Raw genomic sequence first — 24,650 nt, 5'->3', positions numbered from 1 at the left:
ATTCTTTGGTGCAATATTAAGGAATTTGATGATTTGAGTTTTCAAGAAAACAGCATTAAATGCAACAATTCTATTAATGTTTCTAAAAGAGAGAGTTCCTGGAGTTCCCACTAGACCAGCAGCACACTCCATTGGATATGATGTTTTAAATGAACACCTGCCATTTACAAAAGGTGTTTTTTCTTCTTGCATTCTTTTTGCCTGTATAAAGGCTGTCTCTATTCGTAAGATATGCTAGGTAAGTAATGATAACTTTGTTTTTAAATTCCAAGTTAATTCAGTAACAATGTACCTTTTATAATGTAATTGGAGTAAAATACTGGCGTTTAAACAAAGTATCATTCATGTAGCAATCATGTTATAGCATGAAAATTAAATGAGAAAATTCGCTGTTCCCAACAGGACAGTGTCTTATGACAGATTGAGGTTTGATTGTAGGTTTACTGAGGACACAGGAGAATTCACAGTGATTCTGGAGACGCTCTTGTCACTAAGTATGTTAGGAACTGATGCTGAGAACCAAACACTTGGGGCTCCTAATAACCAAGACTCTGTTTTCACAGAATGTCTACTGACCACTTACTTCAGGGATAACAACTATCAGACATCTCATTGCAAACAGGATTGCCCTATAGGCCAATTAAAATGAGAGAGCTGGCTGCTTTGATCTCAAAGTTCATGGGCAGAAGATAAATCTTTATTTTTGTGTTAAAATTAGTGCAAACGTCAAACAATGAAGTATTTCTCCCCAAGAGAAAAGTTGTAAAGCTAGAATTTAAACCTTTAAAAAGGAAGGAGGGGTGTTAGCTTGTGGAGGTATTTTTGCTTAGGGAATCTGAGCCCTGCACCACTTAGCTCATGACAGCCCCTGAGCCTTCTGCTCTGAGGTCACCTGGAGAGCCCCACTGTGAAGACTGGGGGGTCCAGGCTGGAATGCCCTTATCAAGTGGTGGTGTGAGAGGAAGAACTGAGCAGAGTCACTGCATTGCCTCAGGAGCACTGTGCTACAGGAGAAGGGGAAGGCAGGAACAGCAATGTGTGTGTTCTGGTCGAGAGTGCATGACCTGCTATAACTATGGAACTGTGGGGCCACCCCCAAGCTGTGACTTCCCCTGGGTGAGCCTGAAGTGTGGCTGGCATAGGGGTGAAGGCTGACACAGACACAGGAGAGTGTGAATGTGAGGCCATTGCAGGAGAGTGCACCACCACAGGGGGCACCTTCCCTGAGCCCTGCTGCAGTCAGTGGTCTGGGCTTTCCAGGTTGTGCAGAGCCCTTTGTGAAGACTGATTCTGTCCTTGGTCCACTGGGAACCTCAGTCCTCAGATTCCCAACACTGATGTATTCAGATTAAAAAAAAAAAATTCCTCTATTAATTGTGACAAATTATTTTCCTGAATGCAGTTTTGTTTTGTTTTCCCATGTTCTAATATCCTGACCTTCGACCCAGCCTTACTAAACCCCTATTCCTGAATGGAGACACCCTGACAGTTGCTATGGTTGTTTTTACCCTGTAGCCTCCCAGGCTGCCTCATTCCCACTGACTATCCTTTAACTTGTTAGAATCCTAGTCCTCAGTCCACCTGAGATCTGTCCTTCATGTGTGTTTGTGTGTGTGTGTGTGTGTGTGTCTGTGTGTGTGTGTGTGTGTACATTCATGGGTGAGCAGTGTGCTCCCACAATCTTCCAGTGTACCCAGGCACTGTGAATCATTTTTTATAAAAAGGCCCCCCATATTAAAAGACTCTTATACACAGGATGAAGGTGCACTTTTAGTACAAAGATAGGGCTTTCCTCCTGGGGGTTCTAAGACACTGCAGGCACTTCAGGAAGCCTGTGTAGGGCTCACTAACCACAGGGCTGTTAGTTTTGTGGGTCTATTTATTGTCTCTGCATCCATTCAAGATGAGGGGGAGCCGTGGCTCTCCTCCTTTACCTGAGGCCTTGGGGTCTCTGCATAGCATCACAATCCCCATGTGTGGACTGAGACTGCCTCTGAGACCCTAAGTCTCTGGGGCAGACAATTATCTATTGATTAACCTCATGGTGTGGTGAGTATAGACATTTCACAGTTGTGTACTATTCGAACATCCAAGATTCCAGTGACTCCCCATTGAAGGACGTGTTCTCTCTATAGAAAGAGAGAAAATTTCACAGTTCACACATGGACTGAGCTCCACCTGGCAGAATCGCATCCTCACTCAGCTCCCACAGACTCCTCCTGTCCTCCTGACACTCAGCACAGAAAACACAGATTCTGGAAGGTTCTCCATGCTGCCATTTATTTCCTCCACAAACTCTAGGTATTTCAGTCCTTTAATTTACCCACCAATCTCTCAGGTCAGGGACGAGAACAATCAAGTTGACATTCAGATTCTTAATTTCAGTGGAGAGTCAGGGGCTGCAGCTCAGGGCAGCATGGAGGTGACAGGATGGAGATGTCCCCTCCTGTCTGCTGGATCAGCAAGGTTGACTGTCAAAAGTGCAGTGATGTTTGTTTGTTTGTTTTGTTGTTTGAGACAGGGTCTCTCAACAGAGCAGGCTGTTCAGGAACTCACAGATATTCTCCTGCCTCTGGATCTTAAGTGCTGGCATTAAAAAGTGTATTCCATGAAGTGGTACACAGAAGTGAATTCTTCTTGATAAAATGAAGGGCTTTGGACTTTTTAGCCACCAAAATCTGCTCTAAAAGACATTTTTTTTTTTAAGTTTTAGCTAAAATGGGAGAAGTTGGCCATGCATTTTTCATAAGTATATTGGCCATGTAAAAATGAAACATATAAAGAAAAGGAAGAATTCATAATCAGGGATATTTAAATTCTTGTCAAATCAAATGCTAATGAGTTATTTTACAATACTTTTGTTGAAAATGTAATCTTCCATTCACAAGTTTCATAATGTTTTGTTTGGTTATTATTCCTTAATGCTGCTGGTTTATCTTGAAAATAACATTGTGTTATTTTAAAATTTTGTTCTTTTATATATTTTAGGCTTGTACCCCCCACAAAACCTTTAATCAAAGGTCACAAAGCAGACACCCTTCAGCACACACTCTGGCAGGCAGCTGGGTGTTATTCAGTTAATCTGGGATGTCCTGCTGACCACAGATCCTGGGAGCCGTCCCCACCTGCTTTAACACCATAAGGCCACCCTTTAGGCATAGACAGTACTCATGACTCAGTGATCAAATGTCACAACCTGATGCTCAATCTTACTAGGTACATTTCTAATTAGGGACAAGCAGATTGAAGCAAAGAGTTTCATTTTCATGGGTTGATTTGTTGTGCTGGTGGAAACTGCACCTAGATCCTCATGGGTGGAAGGTAAATGCTCCTGAGGTGCCGTTTCCATCCCATGGTGAAGTTCATACAACACAGTAACAGACATACTTGTGTAGTTGGGCCCACCTAATTACAAAGAATACTGTTGGGTGCAATCTACAATTTGAGCTGCATGAATCATTGCACAGAAATCTGATTCTACCATGGAGCTTTTGGCTCTGAACAGTGGTCTTCTAATTTACTCATATACCAACCATCAACACCAAACCTTTGAGCGGAAGAAGAGTGAGTGATATAATGTGTCGGAAAATAATCTGTAATCGGGGCTTTCTTTGGATCCTAGAGAATGAGCAAAGTCAGAGAGAGAGATGCTGTTGGGTGAAATGGAAATGGCAGGATTTAGGAGACCTTGGCCATGGATGGCCCCTTTCACATTGCTAAAGCATCACCTTGGTCAGGTGAGCAGTGACAGGCCACTGGATGTTTCTCAGAGACAAAGGCTCCAGGGAAGCAGATGAGGGGTGTGGGAGACAATGCTGGAAAAATGTGAAGGTTCACAGTTGTGAAGAGGACACACATATGATGGCAACTCCAGTCTGAAGCTGGAAAAACAGCAACCCAGGAGTTCCTGCATTTTTCAGTCAACACACAGATAAAAGGCTAATTTCCAGTTCCTTAGAAAGTTTAAAATGGACACAATGAACGGGCCATTTACTGCTGAAATTGTTTCATTTCTTGGAAACTGACTGGTTCTCCTGTGACTAAGCATTCCAAATTTCTTTTCTTTTTTATTTTCCAGGCAGAGTTTCTCTGTGTAGCACTGACAATGTTCTTGATCTCAGTGACTTGCCTGCCTCTGTCTCTGGAGTGCTGGGATTAAAGGTGTTCACCATCACTGACTAGCAAATTCTTCACTATTAACACACACACACACACACACACACACACACACACACACACACACACACACACACACTCACGGCTTCACATGTTGATCCCAATATTACCAAAGTTACTGTGGTCCTGATCAATTTCCTATCTGCACATACTACTAGAGTCTGCTGTTTTAAGATGTGTTAAATTTGTTTAGGCTTGGAACCATTGTTTAATGATGCAACGATGTGTTACCTTCTTTTATGTTGCATTTGTTTAACTCTGTGAACCTGTGCTGTGTTACTGTGACTGTCTAAAACATCTCATTGGTCTAATAAAGAGCTAAACACCAACAGCAAGAATGGATAAAGGATTGGGGGGTGGAGACTGGCAGGCAGAGAGAATAAAATAGGAGAAATATGGGTGGCAAGAAAAGGAGGATTCAAGGGGCCATTCATCCAGCTACACAGCCAGACACAGAAAAAGATAAAAGCCTAGGGGCAAAAGATAGATGGGATAATTTAAGTTAAGAAAAGCTGGCTAGAAACAAGCCAACCTAAGGCCAGACATCTAGAAGTAATAAGTCTTTGTGTATATATATTTGGGAGCTGGGTGGCAGGCCCCCAAAAGAGCCAGAGCCTTTTCCTTCTTGACCAAGCACTCACCTGCCTGGGTCTGATCCTCCTTTGGCTGCAGCCAGTAGAAGTACCTAGTCCCAAGCTCAGTGTGAAGACCCAGAGCTGGTCAGGAATGCAGTGGAGAAATGGTTTCTCTTTACAGCAGGAGGTGCTGCCCTGCAAGCATCACACAGACTCCTGGAGACCAGAGTCCTGTGTTCACATGCTGGGGCTCACATGCCAAGCCTGACTGGTCGGGAATCTGCATTCTTCCTATGTGAATGAATGGCTAAAGCAGTCTCCTGCTAGACCCAGAGTCTCCTAGTGTTTGTCCCCAGATGATGCATCCCTGGTCCCCACTGTTGTGTTTTAAGTGATCTCCATTCCACAGCCTAAGTTTGTGTGAAGCCAGAACATAGCTTCAGGACATCTGTCCCCCTCCTGCACGTGCCTGGATGCAGCCCAGCAGTGAATGCTGCCCACAGTCCATGTAAGGATGTACAGACACTCCTGTGATACAGTTAATAAATCAGGCACGTTAAGGAGTGGACAATTTCACAGAGCAGGACCGTCCCCATAACTGGCTGTAGTGCGCCCACACTTTGCTGATGAGAGATGACCTGTGAGCTGAGGAGGGGAGGGACATGGATGGTGCATGGTGTGGGACAGTGATCTGAAAACTGAGGTGGTCCCTAAGTACCTCAGCCCTGTGCAGTGTGGACAGGGTGGACACTGACAGAGGATGGTTCTGGTGTCAGGTGCCATGGATCAGCAGGACAGAGATTTGATTCCATTAGGCAGAAAGGCCAAAATGTAAAATGTAATGTTATTTCTATCTGTAGTGTGTGACTTGTTATTTTTGACCTCAGGTAAACAAAGGTCACTAAAACCATGGAAAGTGACCTCACCAGACACACAGGGCTTATCCAGAATATAGACTTCTTGGATTCACAATCAGGATGGTCAGAATCCTCACCCATCTTCCTGAAGTCACTCTATGGTGTCATTTTTAACCATTATGACTTCCATTGTTTTCCTGCTATTTCTGTCCCCAGGTCCTACCTTCTCCTGAAAGCCCATGATCTCAAACCACACTACTCAGCCCTTGGGGAAGATGCTGACATTTCCTGCGCTGACTCCTGACCACATAGGCTGCATATTCTCAGCCGCTGCCCTTATGGACCCAGTTAACAATTTCCTCCAGACACAGTTTTTTCCTTTATTGTTGTTTTAATTTTTATTTACATATATATATTTTTTAAGAATAAGCCTCTAGGCTGGGGAGATGGCTCAGGAGTTAAGAGCACTGACTCTTCTCCCAGAGGATCTGAGTTCAATTCCCAGCACCCACATGGGAGCTCACACCTCTCTGTAACTTCAGTTTCAGGGGACCCCAACACCAAGGGCCAAAACACAAATGCACATAAAAATAATTCAAAATATGCTTAAAAAATAAGCCTCTGTGTGATTTACTTGGGAGCTGGTTGGCAGGTCCTCCAAAGAGTAAAGAGCAAAAACAACTAACAACAAGCTGCTTTGCTCTTTGGAGTTAAACCGATTTCTGCTGCTTCCTAGTCATCCCTGTCTCCTGTCTTACCTGCATCACCCCTGTCTCCTGCATTACCTGCATCACCCCTGTCTCCTGCATTACCTGCATCACCCCTGTCTCCTGCATTACCTGCATCACCCATGCCTCCTGCATTACCTGCATCACCCCTGTCTCCTGCCTTACCTGCATCACCCCTGTCTCCTGCATTACCTGCATCACCCCTGTCTCCTGCATTACCTGCATCACCCCTGTCTCCTGCATTACCTGCATCACCCCTGTCTCCTGCATTATCTGCATCACCCCTGTCTCCTGCCTTACCTGCATCACCCCTGTCTCCTGCATTACCTGCATCACCCCTGTCTCCTGCCTTACCTGCATCACCCCAGTCTCCTGCATTACCTGCATCATCCCTGTCTCCTGCATTACCTGCCTCCTTTAGGAGCACTGCCTCCCTTTCACGATGATTCCCTTCTAGTTTCGTGATCCCGTCATACATAAGAAAGCACACACACACACACACACACACACACACACACACACACACACGTACATAATCTTATGTTTATTTTCTAAAATGTTTATTTATTTTTGAGACAGGGTCTCATGTAGCCAAGGCTAGCTTCGAAATCACTGTGTGAGGCTGGTCTTGAACTTCTGATCCTTCTTCCTCCACCTCCCAAATGCTGGGATTACAGGGTCACAGGGGTGAGGTACTACACTGGGCTCCATTTCAGCTTCTTTCAGTGTAGACTAAAAGCTGATAGGAGCCAGGCCTCCCTGCTCAAGCTGCTGAAGCCTCCTAGAGCCTCCCAGGTGATCAGGCAGGGGTGGGGCAGCTGCAGAGAAGGGCTCTCCCTGGGAGCCACAGTCAGAGGCCTTTTTTCCCAACCTCCTATAAAGTCTCTGTTTCTTTTTCTTGTGGTAGGACGGAGCAAACCCAGGACCTGGACAGGCACTCTTCCAGGGGAGCTACATTTCAGTCTCAGTGGCTGCTGCGGGGCTGGGCTGGGGTGTTGAGCCCTCACTAAGGCTGCTGTTGGACCCTGGCCAGCTGCAGTTCCAGCTTGTTTCCTTTTGAGCTCTGTGGGTTGCCACAGCCTTCAAGCTCTCTCACCACTTCCTCATGGCCTCTTTCCAGACCAGATAAGCTGTATGAGGTGTGCTGCGCCACACCACAGCACTTCAGCTTCTACCTCTCTCAGTTTCTAGTCTTTGTGGCCCTAGCTGTCCTGGAACTCCCCAGGATGGCCTGGAATTCACAGGTTCAGGTCCCAGCACCCAGGTGATGGCTCACAACCCTTTGTAACTCCAGGGGATCTGATGCTCCCTTCTGGCCTCCATGGTTACTGCATTTACATGGTGTACATCCATAAAGTACGCAAACATACATATAAAATAAAAACATAAATCTGGGTCTGGAGAGGTGGCTCAGTGGTTAAGAGCACTTAATGGTTCTTGCTGCTCTTGTCAAGGACCCGGTTTGGTTCCTGACACCCATAACAGGTGACTCACAGCTGCCTGTAACTCCATTCTGGGGGATCTGATCCACACCTTTGAGGGTTCCATACACCCGCACACACACATACACACACACATATATGTAAAGAAATTAAAACAAACAAACAAAAAAAACCCCATAAATCTTCAAAATCATTACATATAAAACTGGCCATGGTGGTATGTGCATTTACTTCCAGGACTTTGAAGGCCGAGGTGGGTTTCTGAGTTCCAGGCCAGCTGGGACTATACAGTGAGATCCTGGCTCAAAAAAAAAAAAAAAAAAAAAAAATTACAAATAGAATATTTGTGTACCTCAGCACCTCAGCACAGTAAAGACTCTGTATGGAAAACTCATGGTCAACACCTCACTGAATGGGAAAGAAGACCGTTCAGTTTCATGGCTGTTACTCAATGTAGCCCTGGAATTCCAGAGCAGGGGGCCAGCTTAAGGGTGAGTGGACCATGGGACCTCCATATAACCGTGTCTAGAATTTAGGGGGTGTGCTGGTGTGGGAGGAGAAGAGGTAAAGAAGCAGTTCCTCAGACTCTGCACACAGCTGTGTACTAAGTCCAACACTGCTGGAGACAGAAGAGGAAGGCAGAGAGACATGAAGCCATGTGCAAGACCTTTATGCAAAGAGGGTCATTTGGGGTCATCCTGGTCTCCAGGGCTAAGGGTGAAACTCACTGTCATGGTTACGAAACAAAAGTTTGTGTATATTTAAATTCAAGGTCAGCAAGAAAGGAGGCTGTCCCCATTGCTTCTAATGTTCCACAGCAGAGGAACTGGGCAGCCTCCTGCTCCAGGGAGATGCCTGAAGGAGAGAGGGCCTGGGGGAGCATGGCCCTGGAGAGGGCCTCTCACACCATATCTCTGTTTTAAGAGAGTGGCCTCATCGGCTGAAAGACACCAGCGCCCTAGGGGCTCACTGTTCTAACTCGGCATGTCAGTTGCTTTCTTTTTCCTTCTGGACAGTATTTTCTGGTTTTTGTTTGTTTGTTTTTGTTTTTGTTTTTTCGAGACAGTGTTTCTTGGTGTAGCACCAGCATGCCTAGAACTCACTTTGTAGACCAGGCTGGCCTTGAACTCACAAAGATCTGCCTGCCTCTGCCTCCCGAGTGCTGGAATTAAAAGCATGCAATACCTGGCAGTATTTTCTTTTTTTTTAAAGATATATTTTATTTTTAATTTGTGTGTGGTTGGAGGAGGGAGAGAAAGAGAGATCATGTGTGCCACATTTGGGTGGGTGTACTCATTGGAGGACAAGGCACTGAATACCCTGGAGCTGGAGTCACAGATGATTGTTAGCTGCCTGATGTGATGTGGGGAACTGAGTTCTTGTTCTCTGGAAGAGCAGTATGTGCCCTGTGCAAACATGAGGATCTGACTTCAAATCTCAAGCAGCCATGTACATCGTCATGTCTGGCCGCACCAGTGCCTGTGAAGTTAGTGCTATGGGAGGTGGAGGGAGGTGACTCACTGGGGCTTGCTAGTCCCCAGCCTAGCTCCAGATTCAGTGAGAGAACAGGAACCTAACATCCTTCTTAGGCCTTCAAGAGCACAAACAGCCTTCATGCTGTACCACACACAAACTAGGGAGGATGAGGATGGAAGAATGGGATAAAAAAAGAGCCAAATGTAATGAAAAATATGCACGAAAATGGCACAGTTAATCCATAAGCCATTACATTGTGTGCTAAGTAAAAACATCAATTAAAATGTCTAGGGCTGGAGAGATGGCTCAGAGCTCAAGAGCACTGACTGCTCTTCCAGAGGTCCCGAGTTCAATTCCCAAGAACCACATGGTGGCTCGAAACCATCTATAACGAGATCTGGTGACCTCTTCTGGTGTGCAGACATACATACAAACAGAACACTGTATACATAATAAATAAATAAATCTCTAAAAACAAAGTTTAATTGGGCAGGAAAGATGGCTAAACATTTAACTGCTCTTGTAGAGGATCCAGGTTCCCAGCACGCACTTCTTAATAATATTATTCCCAGGGGCCCAGAGAAGAAAGTATGAACGGCAAGAACTATTTTTGGGAAATGAATCTAAGTACACCAAGCTCTTTGTCATCTACTTTATTCCTCTGGGATAAAATCCTGTCTACACTGCTTCAGTTCTGTTCTCATGCTGAGTTCCTTTCTTGCCCTATTTCTTTCTTTATCTGCTGTCCCCCCTAAGTTAGTTTATTTATTTATTTATTTATTTATTTTCCAAACAGGGTTTCTCTGTGTAGCTTTGTGCCTTTTCTGGAACTCACTCTGTACCCAGGCTGGCCTCAAACTCACAGAGATCCACCTGCATCTGCCTCCTGAGAGCTGGGATTAAAGACAGTGGCCACCACTGCCTGGGTTTTGTTTTGTTTTTTGTTTTTAAATAATATTTATTTATTTATTATTTGTTTGTTCGTTCTTGTGTACAGTGCTCTGTCTGCATGTCCAGAAGAGGACACCAGATCTCATTACAGATGGTTGTGAGCCACCATGTGGTTGCTGGGAATTGACTCAGAACCTCTGGAAAAACAGCCAGTGCTCTTAAGCTCTGAGCCATCTCTCCAGCCTCCACCTCTAATTTATATCTTAATTCTCTCATCTTAATTTTGCCCCACCTAGGTCTTCTCATCTTGTTCTTTCCCATCTAGTACTTCCCCATCTGGCTCTTCCTCATCTTCCATCTTGTCCTCAAATTCTATAGTCAAAATCCTTCTTATAATTCTCAGTCCTTCCAAGTCTCTCAGGAATCCAGTTATAACCTCAAGCAATAGCAATCCTCCCCCTCCAGCCAGGTTGCCAGGCTTGAATTCCTACAGGATTCATAAGTCCTGTAGGACTGTCATAAAGGCAGTCCTCATTGCTGTCATCGTGACCTGAGCTTCTGAGTCCTTGTCCTCCTCTGGGACAGCTGCAGGCATCAGAGTCTCCTGGGCTCCCAGGTATCCACAGCTGGATACACTGGTGAGACTCAGCACTCTGCAGACTGCACTGCACAAGGTGGGATGTTCATGGCCTTTTGCTGGCTAGGTGGCTCTCTTGAAGCTGTGTAGGAACAAAAGGTGCCTGCAAGCCTGCCATAGGGTCTCAGAGACATCTATCTCTCTTTGACTTGCTGAAATTGCAGGGACCAGGGCTGGAAAGCTACTGAGTGTGAACTCAGCAGAGGTTCTTACTGGAGGAGGAGCCTCAGGTCTCCCAGGTCCTCAGTAAACTGAATCCAAGGTGTTGGGAGAAGTGTCCTCTGGTTTGGGTCTCATGCAAACCAGGGAATGGAGACCTTCAGCTGCCTTGGATTGTACTCCTGACTGTGTTTAACTCCCTTGTGTAGTGCAGTGGGCCACAAGAATGTATGATAGAGATTCTGCTGTATATAGTAAGCTATACCTTCATTGACCAAGGAGTCCTTTAAGAGGAAGCCATTTATCAAGGACTATTTGATGTTATTTTGCTTTAATATATTATATATCAGCTGTCTTCTGCTATGAAATTCTTGTGCACCCATACACTACTAGGCCATTTGGCAAACAGTTAAGATTCTCAGACCTACTCCCGATTGTAGCATGAATCTTCAAAGGTCTTATTAATAAAAACAAACCTGGGGCCTGGTATTGGGGTAAATGCTGGAAGATCAGAGAAGCAGAACAAGCCACAGCTTCCTCACCTTGCCAATTCCTCACCTGATCCTGTTTCCTCAGACTGAATGCCTCTGTGTCCTCATCTGAATGGGTCTCAGCTGAACTGTTGTTCAAAAGCCTAAAAGCTTAACCAGCCTAGTTCCTGGTTAGCATGCCTTATATACCTTTCTGCTTTCTGCCCTCACTTCCTGGGATTAAAGGCTCACTTCTTGGGATTAAAGGCGTGAGTCACCATGCCTGGCTGTTTCCAGTGAGGTTTTAAACTCACAGAGATCTGGATGGATCTCTGTCTCCCAAGTGATAGGATTAAAGGTATGTGCCACCATTTTATGGCCTCTATATCTGGTGGCTGTTCTGTTCTCTGACCCCAGATAAGTTTATTAGGGTCACACAATATTTTGGGGAACACAATACCACCACAGCTGATCCACTAGATAACAGCCCTGCAGGGCTTTGTTCCTTGTGCAAATGAAGCTCAGACCATCCTTTGCCTTCAGGCCTATTAGCATTGCAGAGCTATTGACTCAGGACAATAGGGCTTTTTGCATAACCAGGTGCAGTAAAGACTGGAGCAGAATTCCTGGGTTAGGCAGAGCCAGTGGCCAGAGAGAAGAGAGGAGGCAGGGTTTCTCAGAGCCAAGAGTAAGGAGCAAGGAAGGAGAGATGGAAGAGAGAGGAACAGAGGATAAAGATGAGGTTGAGGGGCTGGAGAGAGGGCTTAGAGGTTAAGAGCACTGACTGTTCTTCTAGAGGTCCTGAGTTCAATCCCAGCAACCACATGATGCTCACAACCATCTGTAATGAGGTCTGGCACCCTCTTCTGTGTACGTAATAAACAAACAAACAAACAAACAAACAAACAAGTATTTCAAATGAGGTTGAAAGCATAGGAGCTTAGTTAGGACTATGAGAAGACAGGTAAAGCAGGTACAGAGAGGAGCTGAGTGTGAGGACAGAGCTGAAGATATATACATAAAATTTTGTCTTAGAGAAATAAAGTCAACAGATGAAAGAGCATGGTGTACATAGATTCTTTTTCCTCAGATAACCCTGGACTCGACATAGCATCTTTCCCAGAACCCTGGGAGGAATCTTCTCAGGGCAGGCCCCTGGAAAATTCCCATGCTGTACCAGGCAGTTCTAGGTGGTTGTGATCCTCTCTGGCTGTGAGGTGCTGGCTAGTCAAATGTGGGACGAGTTGAAGCCACAGTGGCAGGTGGGGTTGTGGGCTTGGGGTCTTGTGCCACTCTGCCTTGGCAGCTCCTGCATCTGGTCCTTGAGATGGCAGATTTGGCACTGGTTGAAGGTGGTGTGCCCAAGCACACCAGGCAACTCAGAATGGAGTTCTGGTTGATCTGCAGACTGAGCGCCAGTCTGGGGTCAGCTCATGGCAGGGTGGAGGGCTGTGTTACCTTAGAGCAGCCCTGTTACACAGGACCAGAAGACCTTGGTGACGAGTCCCCAAGAGTCACAAAGAGCAAGATCCCAGTGACTCTGAGGCTCTCCATCAGGTGGCACCGCTGCTGGCCTCACTGTGTGTGTTTGCTGCATTGAGAAGGCCCAGAGCTCCAACATGAGAATTCAAAGCAAAGCTTGTCTCCTCCCACCTGGAAACAGGAGGCTGTCTCCTCTCCAGATCAATCCCAGAATTCTGTGCCCCAGTCTGACTGCATCTGGGGCTTCGGGTTGACCTCCCAGTGCTGTGCCAAGGACCTCTCAGCTCCTATGAGCTCAGGAACTCAGAGCTAACTGTGCCACCTGCTGCTGCTCTTCTGTGTGCTTGTGGATCCCTGCTCCCACCTGGTCCAGGTCGCCCATGTTTTCATTTCTTGATGACTTCTTGGTGGATGACTAAGGCAGGGGTCTTGCTCCAGGGCCTTAAGTCTCAGGCCTGAAGGTTTAAGTGTCAGGTGGCAGGACATGCCTTGCAGGTCCCCTCCCAGTTCCCCACCCAGCCTGTCCCCAGGGCTAGTAGGCAAGTATGCCTGTTGTGAGTCACCAGGAGGAAAGGTTCAGATTGGAACTCTGGTGGGAAGGAACAGAATCTAAGAATGTGAATTGTCACGGTGAAGGCAAGAACCTGCAGGTGGGCTCTGGGACCCAAGGATGATCCTAGAGCTACACTGCACCTCCTTCACCTCCTGGGGTCTGGTCTGCCCAAGGCCTCTCAGTCTCCTGAGGTTTTCACTGCCTATGTTTTGTCTTTGGCTGGATGGGGTGTATTTGGTGAACCAAGAGGTCTCTGGATTTGGTGGCTCCTTTGGAGGTCAGTAAGCCCTTTGTTCAGGCTCCTTTTTAACTACTGGATGAATCATGACATTGTATGTTTTTGTGGGCTCTCCTGTGATGGATCACACCCCTATACAGGGTATAACATCTGAATGGGAATAAACACATCTCCTCAAAGGCATGTGGTTTCTTTGGTGAAAAAATGTAGGATCTTGCCAACCAGCTTTCTGAAAGCTATAGCCCTCTGTGGCTTTCTAGTTACCACATCTGCAGCTGCCCCTCACCTCCTCAGCTCTACCTAACTGTAGCCATTTCAGGGAACACTGCCATTGCCCCTTCCCAATCTGCGGTTGGGTCTGAGTCTGGCACACTCTAGTCCCCATCAGGATCCTCAAGCAGCTTGAGGTGTGAGTCCTCTGCAAGACTTCCTGGGGTTGCGGTGACTGTTTTACATGTTTGTTTGTTTTTGTTTTGAGACAGGATCTCTCTATGTAACCCTGGCTGTTCTGGAACTCACTATGAGCAGACTGGCCTAGAAATCAGAGATTCACCTGCCGCTGCCTCCCATGTGCTCGGATTATAGGTGTGCAATGGCTTTCTTACAGCTTTGTTCTCAGAGCAGCAAGAGAAGTCTCTTTCCCCACCCACCCAGGGCAGTGTCTCTGGACCCTGAACCCCAGACTGTGACCCTGGGGCCCCAAGGTAGGACACCAGCACCATCTGAATAGAAACAGGCCTGGTGCTTCCCAGAAACTAGGGAAGACGTCCACAACCTGGAAGGAGCCCATGTTCACCTGTCACTGCTGCCCTGGTTGCTCACACTCCTGGACACAGGACCTGGCCTGGCCAAGTTAGATCACAGGTCTGTCAGCATGTGGTTCTACAAGCAGATGTGGAAGGCAGAGGAGCAGCAGCAGCAGAGGCAGGCAGAGCGACTGCGGCCCAGACACAGTTGTAATAAAGACCAGAAACTGAGCTACTACCCTCTGAGGTGGTGGCGCATGCCTTTGATCCCAGGACTCGGGAGGCAGAGCCAGGTGGATCTCTGTGAGTTTGAGGCCAGCCTAGGCTACAGAGTGAGTTCCAGGAAAGGTGCAAAGCTACACAGATAAAACCCTGTCTCGAAAAAACCCAAAAAAATAAAAGAAAAAAAGAAAACAAGCTCTTGATTAAGAGCTTGGAACAGGGACGCCTTTAATCCCAGCACCAGGGGAAGGAGCCATCTCCATGGGATGCGACAAGAAGGAATCTGAACACTCTGTCTGAGGCCAACCCAGGGCCCACTTGCCGATCCTACAAAAACCCAACAACCTGGAGATGTTGGTGAGATTACCCTGCTCAGCTGAAATCCACCCGGGAAAGGATTCAGAAACCTACAGTCTGCAGTCTGAGGAAACAAGAGCAGCTGAAGAGTTGACAAATGAGCAAAACGTGACCTGAGAACACAAAAGAAGACACCGCCCAGCCACCAAACCAGATCACCAGAATTGTAAGCCTACACTACACCGACTGGGAACAGGTAAGCCCCCATCTTCAGACAGGCAGATCTGGTCTCTGGCTCCTAGTCTCTTCCCATTGGAATCCCAGGGACCAGACACTGATCACCCACCAAAAAAAAAATCAAAAATAAATAAATAAATAAATAAAACCCAACCCCTACTAACCTAACAACCACTGAAACCATAACCATACCCTGCACCAACTGGGAACAACTGCTCCCAGAGACAGAACACACTAATACTGATTGGACTAAGCTGCTCCCGAAGAAACAGAACCCAACAGCACTAATTTGACAAAGAAATCCTAGAGAACCAAGACTAACAATTAGAACAAGAGAGGCACCTTCAGACACAGACACTGCCTGCACGGAGCAGAGGAAGAGATGAGTAGATGCCATTGCAAAAACACAGGGAACAACATGAAGACCTATATGACACCATCAGAACCTAGTGATTCTATACCTGCAAGACCTGAACATACCAAGGCAGAAGAATCAAGAAGAAATCAACCCTAAAAATGACTTAAAGAAGATGATAGAGGCCTTTAAAGAGGAAATGAAAAATTCCCTTAAAGAAGAAATGAAAAACTACCTTAACGAGGAAATAAAAAAATTCCCTCAAAGAGGAAATGAAAAACTACCTTAAAGAGGAAATAAAAAACTGCCTTAAAGAGGAAATAAAAAAATTTCCTTAAAGAAATGGAAGAAAAAACAAACAAATAATTGGAAGAAATCCAAGAAAGCCAAGAAAAAGTAATTAGACCGATGAAGGAAACAATCCAAGATCTGAAAAATGAAATTCAGACAATAAAGGAAAGACAAATTGAGAGAATGCTGGAAATAGGAATCCTGATTAAACGAACAGGAACTCCAGAAACAAGCATAACCAACCAAATGCAGGAGATGGAACAGAGAATCTCGATGATGAAGACACAATAGAGAAAATAGATTCATCAGTCAAAGAAAACATTAAAGACACAAAAGTCGGAACACAAAACGTCCAAGAAATTTGGGACAGCATGAAAAGACCAAACCTAAGAATAATAAGGATAGAAGAAGGAGAAGAATACCAACTCAAAGGCACAGAAAATATATTCAACAAAAATCATAGAACAAAGCCTTCCTAACCTAAAGAAAGAAATACCTATGAAGATACAAGAAGCTTGCAGAACACCAAATAGGCTGGATCAAAAAAAAAAAAAAAAGCCCCTTGCCACATAATAATCAAAACATTAAACATACAGAACAAAGAAAAAAATATTAAGAGCCACAAAGGAAAAAGACCAAGTAACATATAAATGCAAACCCATCAGAATAACACCAGACTTCTCAATAGAGACTATGAAAGCTAGAAGGTCCTGGACAAATGTTATGCAGATGCTAAGAGACCACAGATGCCAACCAAGACTATTATACCCAGCAAAACTCTCAATCACCATAGAGGGAGTAAACAAAATATTCCATGATAAAACCAGATTTAAACAATACCTGTCCACAAACCCAGCCCTACAGAAAGCACTAGAAGGAAAAATTCAACCTAAAGAAGCTAAACACACCCAAGAAAACTCTGGCAATAGATAATCCCACACCAACAAATACGAAAGAAGGAAAACGCAACACTACCACACACACAAAAAAAAATAACAGGAATTTACAGTCACTGGTCATTAATATCCATCAATTTCAATGGTTTCAACTCACCTATAAAAAGACACAGACTAACAGAATGGATAAGAAAACAGGATCCATCCTTCTGCTGCATACAAGAAACACACCTTAACTTCAAAGACAGACACTACCTCAGAATAAAGGGCTGGGAAAAGGCTTTCCAATCAAATGGACCTAAGAAGCAAGCTGGTGTATCCTAATATCTAATAAAATAGACTTCAAACTAAAATCAATCGAAAGAGATCAGGATGGACATTACATATTTATCGCAGGAAAAATCCACCAAGATGAAGTCTCAATTCTGAACACTTATGCCCCAAATACAAAGGCACCCACATTCATAAAAGAAACATTACTAAAGCTTAAATCACACATCAAACCCCACACATTAGTAGTGGGAGATCTCAACACACCACTCTCACCAAAAGACAGATCTAGCAGACTGAAACTTAACAAAGAAATAAAGGGCCAAACTGATATTATGACTCAAATGGACTTAATCGATACCTACAGAACATTCCATCCTAACACAAAAGAATATACCTTCTTCTCAGTACCCCATGGAACCTCCTGAAAAACTGACCACATGCTTGGTCACAAAGCAAATCTCAACTGATACAAACAGATGTGGAGACCAGATCCAGGAGGTGACAGAGCTGAGGAGTGACCACATCAAAGCCCATCATCTATGAGCCACATCTGGGCACAGCACTGTTTACACTCAGCTCCCACAGCTGCATCCTGTCCTGTTGTTCGAATACTTGAAAGGTCTTTTAATGATAATAATAAAAACCTGATCCAGATATTGAGGTAAAAGCTGAAAGATCAGAGAAGTAGACCAAGCTACAGCCATGTCTCACCTCACCAGCTCCATGAATCCTCTGAATGAAATCCTCCCAGTCCTCACCTGAAAGGGTCTCAGCTGAACCTTTTAGTTTCTATCTCCTCACACCTTATTCTCTGTCCAGCAATGGCATGTGTGCTTCCCAGTACTGGGATTAAAGGTGTGTGCCACCACTGCCTGGCTCTGTTTCTCTCCTAGGCTGGATCAGCTCATGTAGCCCAGTGTGACCTTGAATTCACAGAGATCCAGATGGATCTGTACCTCCAGAGTGATAGGATTAAGATGTGTGCCACCACTGCCTGACCTCTATGTCTAATCTAGTGGCTGGCTCTGTCCTCTGATTATCAGGCAAATTTATTAGGTTATACAATATATCACCACACTGCCCCACTGGATACTCAAAGCACATGGAACACAGATTCCAGAAGGTTCTCCATGCTGCTAGTTATCTCCTTCACAATAATTTAATAATTCACTCCTTCATTTACCCACCAATCAAACATCAGGTGAAGAACTTGAACAATGAAGATCATGTACAGATACTTATTTTCAGTGGGGAAGTCATATCTGCAGCTTAGGGCAGCATGGAGCTGATGGAGTGAAGATATCCTCTCCTGTTTGCTGAATAAGGGAGGTTGGCTGTGGAAGGAAACACAGGGTGGTATAGCGAGAGCATCCTGGTGTGCAGGGGAGGGTTGCACATTGAGCCCTTGATGTCACAGTGAACTACAGACAATCTTGCCTAAAAATGACTGAGGGGCTCAGGACATCACAGCAGAGCCCTAAACAGAACATACGTCACTCAGCATAGACCAGACAGATGTATTGTTGCTACAGAACAAGTGTCATGAACTATCACCGTGAAGACAACATCCCTACCATCCACCACTCACTCACAGGTCCACGTTCTCAGAGATGCTGTGAACCATTCACCTCCCCTTTGCCCCACCCCCATTCCATCCTCAGCGTGTCTTTATTACAGTCTGTGAGAGACACAAAGGAATTCTAGGGTAAAAATTTAACAAGATTTCAGAGGATTTGTCTGCAGGAGGTATTATGGTCTGGCTGAGCTTCTCACCAGCTCCTGCTCCAACCAAGGGCCTCAGGGACAAACCTTACCCAAACCGACCTGCAGCCTGAGCATAGTGCACAGTGCTTCTACCTGTGAGAAATAAAGCTATGAGACTAGGGAAGCTCTGAACCCCAAGAAGTTCCTGAAATCACAGCAGACCAGGGAAGAGCTGGGAGGCATGAGGAAAGAGGTATGCAGGGAATGAACCAATTTCCAACCTGTGAGTCCTCAGAAGGGACCTTCCCCTGTGACTTATGGTTTCTGACCACTGAGAATCATGTCCCCATCACTTCCACCATGAGGGTTAGGAATCTATCCTTCATTTTCCCTATGCTTTACAGAAAGGTGACTGTTAGCACACAGACCCAGAGATGGCCACAGTTGCACGTGTGTGTGTGTGTGTGTGTGTGTGTGTGTGTGTGTGTGTGTGTGTGTGTCTTCCCATTCAACCTCACCTTTCTTGAAGGTGCTGAATGAAAAAAAAAAAAAAAAAAGCTCAGATCCTGCCCTTCCATACCTGTGTTCTTCCTCATCCACATCCTAACACTTCCAATGACAAAACCTAAGATCACCACAGCTCCAAGGACAGCGCCAACAATGGTCACGATGGGGATGTACTGGGGAGGCTCTAGGGAAGGAAGGAAAGGAAGAGAAGGTGAGGGTCATGGTTTGAGCTCTCAGGCCTGACCCTGCCCAGGGTCTGTAGAAGGCTCCAGCTATCTTAGTCCCATTTGCACCCAAAGCTCTACTTACCCCATTTCAGGATGAGGGGCTCAGGCAGCCCCTCATGCAGCACATGGCATGTGTATCTCTGCTCCTCTCCTGAAGGCACCACCACAGCTGCCCACTTCTGGAAGGTTCCATCCCCTGCAGGTCTGGTCTCTATGAGTTCCATTTCCTGTGTCTGCTCCTCCTCATCCCTCTTCCAGGTCAGGGTGATGGCAGCAGGGTAGAATCCCAGGGCCCAGCACCTCAGGGTGACATCACCTTGAGAACTTGGGTGATGGGTCACATGTGTCTCTGGTAGATCTGATGGGGAGAGTTGGAAAGTTCAGGCATTTGGCATTCTTCCTGGGGACTCCAGCAGGGTCCATGAGACCAACCTGGGAAGGGTCAGAAATGGAGTGATGGAGGGGTGAAAATCTCCTGTGGATTCAACACAGGGTTCTAAATTTTCTCACTTTTGGGGAAATTGTAAATATGGGTGAAAGAGCCCAGGGTAACTGAACTCTAGGTTTCATATCGAGAAAAAAGGACTTCTCTCCTGACTGGGTGAGGCTGAGGGATCCACCATCACTGATGTCAGAGTCCAGAGACCTTGAGTGTAGACAGAGAGAACTGGACCTGAGCAAGGCTGTGTCCCACACAGGACTTCAGACAGAAGGTTAACTGCCTTGGTCATTTCAGGGACCTTCTCTCCTTCCCTCAGGGGACACACTCTGAACTGTCCTGAGAGAAGGGTGAGCCTGGGAGAGTCAGTCCTTGGAAAAGGGTCAGGACACCCAATAGAACTTTTCACCTCCCATATGGGAGAGATAGGGAGACAGGGGAATATTATGTCACAAGCAGAGACACCCAGAGTTTCCTCTAAAGCCAGGATGGAGACAAAGGTGTACACTCTCCACCATCTCATTTGATACAGTGATGATTTTATATAAGCTATCAAAATTAGACAAAAGATAGGCTTAAAGGGATCCAAATAGGAAAGGAAGAAGTCACTCTGTCTCTATTTCCAGATAACCTGTTTCTTTACTTAAAAGACCCTTTTGAGTCCACAGGAACATTCTTAGATCTAATAAACATTTATAGTTGCCAGAGGCATAAATTAATGTAAAAATAGCCTTCATTCACACCAGCAGTGTATTTTTAGAAAAAGTGATTCCAAAATGTATAACATTCAATGTCATTCCACCAGAATCAAGCATTTAGAGATATCTCTAACCAAAGACATGGAAGAACTCTGCAATGAAAACTTCAAGATAGTGACACAGGAAATCCTAGAAGAGAATGTTAGAGGATGGAAAGACAATCCATCCCCGGACTGGCAGAGTTAATGTTGTGACAATGGCCAAACTCCCAACATTATTATATAGATTTAAAGCAATATTCCCCAAACCGATGTATTTCATAGCTTTAGGAAAAGGACAGGAATCTGTACAGAATGACAAACACTGTTCAGGTGTTACAATCCCAACCTCAATTTACACTAGAGCTGTCGTGACAAAGACAGCCTGGAACATGCATAATATAGTCAGGAGAATGAGGCATAGGATAGAGATCCTGGAAACAAGATGAGAGAGCTACTCATGCTTCACTTTAGACAAAGAATGCAAAACACACATTGGAAAAAGATCCCGTGCTACATATGATGCCACAACACTGATTTCCTGCCTGAGAAGTTGAATGTAGATTCTCACCTTTCACCTAGTACAGAAGTAAACTTGAAATAGAGCAAAGTCCTTATTAAGTTCCAAACTTGAAACACCCAAACTTCAAGAAGACAAGCTAGGGGAAACCCTTCCAGATACTGGGGTAGACCAGAGCCTCAGAATAGGACAATACCACAGGAACTAATAAGGACACTTATCAGCAGGAAAATAAAGTCTCTTCACACACAGTCAGCAGAGTGACCAGAAGCCACAACAGGAGGAAACCTGTTCCAGGTGGACTGCAGACAAGGGACTAGAGTCCTCAATTCACAGAGAGCTGCAGAAACTAAATACCAAGGAACTAATACTGTCAATCAGCTCATGGGAAGAGTACTGAACAGACAGGTGTCTTAATAAAGAAAAACCACTAATAGCCAGTATTTTTAGTGTGTTGAGTACCTCTAGCCTTCATGAAAATGCAGATTAAAACTACTTTGAGGGGCTGAATAGTTGCATCAAAGTTTAAGAGGACTCTATGCTCTTGCAGGGGACCTGTCTTAAATGCACTGTATGTAACTCCAGTCCCAGGAGATCTGACACCCTCTTTTGATCCCAGACACCAGGGACATACATGCTGCACATCCACACATGCAGGCAAAACTCTCATCCACATAAAAGAATGAAATAAAATCAAAATTAAAACTGCTTTGAGATAGCCCTTCACCCCAGTGACCAACAAATCTGACAAAAACAAATATTGGAGCGGAAGTGGAGAGGTGAAACATTCACTGTTGGAGGGTTGCACATTAGTACAGTCGTTATGGAAGTCATTTTGGACATTTCCTAAAAAAATTAAAAATAGAACCACCATATGACCCATCTTTTTACTCCTGGTCAGTAGTTGCGTCCTACGGTGAGATATTTATACCCCATGGTTATTGTTGATTTATTCCATCAACAGATGAGTAGAGAATGGAAATTTGGTATACATATAAAATGGAATACTTTTGGGCTCTAAACAATGTAATCACAGCATATATACTATTTAGAGAGGTCACACAGTTTCAGAAAGAAAAACTACATTGTTTTTCCTCATAGGGGGGATATAGCCAAGGAATTATGAGTATATGTAAACAAGTGTAAATATGTGTAGACTCTACCAGGACCAAAAAAGAACAAGAAAGGCTAAATATTGAGGATGAGAAAGGAGTGAATGCAGGTAATGCAGGTTATAAAGCTAATTGTTTTCTAGTTCTAAATCTCTCATGGATTTTTTTTTTTCTTTCATTTCCTTCTTCTTTCCTGTTGGTGCCGGATAGGTGCATGAATTATATTTGATGTCGAATATGTAAAATCCAAAGTGTGTCTCCGCAAGTTCATGTCTCCTCTGACTGTACAGAATTCACTGAGGTGTATAGCCTGTGTTCTGTTTAATTTCAGCGTGTGTCTATTTTGTAATAAAGTTTAAAAAAAAAATTAAAACCAAGAAGTGACAGGGGCATGACCCAGCTGAGGGCTTTCTTCTTCCTCAGGACTGAGCCCAGCCCGAGGCAGAGGGAGGAGCTGCCCACGGCCCTGCACCTGTGCGCTGCAGCGTGTCCTTCCCGATCTCCAGGAGTCTGCGCAGCCATTCCACGCACGTGCCCTCCAGGAAGGCCCTGTATCTCTCTGCAACACCAGCGCGCTCCCACTTGCGCCGGGAGATCTCCGCGGCCTTATCCGCTGCCGTCCACGTTGTCAGGTCGGGGTTCAGGGCGATGTAATCGTGGCCATCATAGGCGTACTGAACGTATCCGCGGAGGAGGCGCCGGTCCGACCCCACCTCACAGCCGGCCATCCACTGGATGGTGTGAGAGCCTGCGGGGAACCTGTAGTCAGCCCGCCCACCGGCGGACTCCCCTAAACTGTAAGTGACATTGGGTTCCTGTTGGAGGCTCTCTGGTCCAGAGTATCTGAGGATCCCACATTTTGAAAGAACCTCAGACTTGGGACAGGGAGTGATTCCGGTAGGTATAAAGGGACGTGGAGGGGTCGTGACCTCCACCCGCGGTCACTCACCGCCCTCGCTCTGGTTGTAATAGCGGGGCACGGTCCTCAGGTTCACTCGGAAAATCTGCTCCATGTCCTTGGCTCTCTGTGTGATGTCCTCCCAATACTCCGGCTCCACCTTATCCAGCCATCGCGCTCGGGGCTGCACTTTCGGATTCTCCGCGTCGCTGTCGAAGCACGCTAACTGCGTGTCGTCCACGTAGCCGACAGCGATGAACCAGGGCTCCCCGCGGCCGGGCCGGGACACGGTGGTGGAGAAAAACCACAAGGTGTGCGAGCCTGGGGGCGGCGCGCGGTGAGACCCCGACCCTCCTCCCGGGACCCGGGCGGGTGCGGGGCCGGGGCCGGGAGGGTCTGGCCGGGCGACGCGGGGCCGTGGCTTCCCCGGGTCCGCCCCCGCCCTCCCCGGGTCCGCCCCCGCCCTCCCCGCAGGGTCGTGTCCCTCCGACCCCGCACTCACCCGCGCGGGTCCGGGTCGGGGCCAGGACGGCCGCCAGCAGCAGGAGCAGCGTGCGCGGGGCCATCCTCCCCATCTCGGATCTGGGGCGTGTCTGAATTGTAGGTGGTGGTGCTGGTGGTTGGACTTTCTGTTCAGCAGCCATTGATTACTCAGGATCTGGACCCAAATGTGGGTGAGAGCAGGAAACTTGTCATCAGTGTCACAGCAGAAGGACCCGACACAGGAGATGGAGAAGTGAAAGGGGATCAGGGGAATCCCCAGCTCTGTTCTTCTCCAACACAGATCTCCCTGTGGGAGTAACCGTGTGCCAAAAACACTTAAAATAAAATGATTTGAATACTTTGTTCAATAGAGCTGGGGACATGTGAGATTTGGCTTCCCCCAGGGCAGCTGGAAAGGGGTCAGCTTCCTGCTGACTGTCCCAGGATTCCTCTTCTAGCAGTCTGTGTCTTTTTTGAGAGTGCTATGCACACAGCAGCTGACTTCTGCATAGTCAGAAGTGAGAGTAAGCGGGTGGGGAGAAGTGGTGGGGGGCGGGGGAGAGAGAGAGAGAGAGAGAGAGAGAGAGAGAGAGAGAGAGAGAGAGCAAGAGCGAGCAAGCTAGGCTACCTTCATCAGGAGAGTAGAGTGATGCTTTATAAAAGAAGAAGGAGGAGGAGGAGGAGGAGGAGGAGGAGAAGAGAAGAAGAAGAAGAAGAAGAAGAAGAAGAAGAAGAAGAAGAAGAAGAAGAAGAAGAAGAAGAAGAAGGAAAGGAGGAGGAGGAGGAATAAATAAAGAAACCCAGGAGTGCTGTTCCTCCTGCTCTTCTGAGAGCTGGAACATTAAGCCAAATGCAGACACACCTATTGTTTCTTCTCAAGTCAGGAATGAGACAAGAGGATCCAGTCTCCACTCTTTATTTGATACAGTGTGTGAAGTCTCAGCTATTACAATTAGACTAGCAAAAGCATAAAAGGAATCAAAATAGAAAGGAAGAAATCAAACTAATCCTATACCCAGACTG

At 46.0% G+C, this 24,650-nt stretch overlaps 1 protein-coding gene across 3 annotated transcripts in view; it reads right to left on the bottom strand.

The window, feature by feature from the left end:
- LOC118575986 (saoe class I histocompatibility antigen, A alpha chain-like) overlaps positions 1-23,836 on the bottom strand; it is a 48,905-nt gene extending 25,069 nt beyond the window's left edge. For 2 of the 3 annotated variants that reach the window (XM_036176362.1, XM_036176363.1), the window contains exon 1: positions 23,647-23,734. In XM_036176362.1, the coding sequence (XP_036032255.1) occupies positions 23,647-23,719 (73 nt within the window). In that variant the 5' untranslated portion in view covers positions 23,720-23,734. Of the gene's footprint in view, positions 1-19,513; positions 19,798-22,718; positions 22,995-23,195; positions 23,466-23,646 lie in introns of those variants that run through there. The other variant, XM_036176365.1, reaches the window with a different exon arrangement.
- Between the last annotated feature and the right edge of the window lie 814 nt (positions 23,837-24,650).

Source organism: Onychomys torridus, unplaced genomic scaffold (genome assembly GCF_903995425.1).
Source record: "Onychomys torridus unplaced genomic scaffold, mOncTor1.1, whole genome shotgun sequence".
Taxonomy (NCBI): Eukaryota; Metazoa; Chordata; class Mammalia; order Rodentia; family Cricetidae; genus Onychomys; species Onychomys torridus.
The sequence above is the reverse complement of the archived record's forward strand: the minus strand, read 5'-3'. Positions and strand labels throughout refer to the sequence as shown.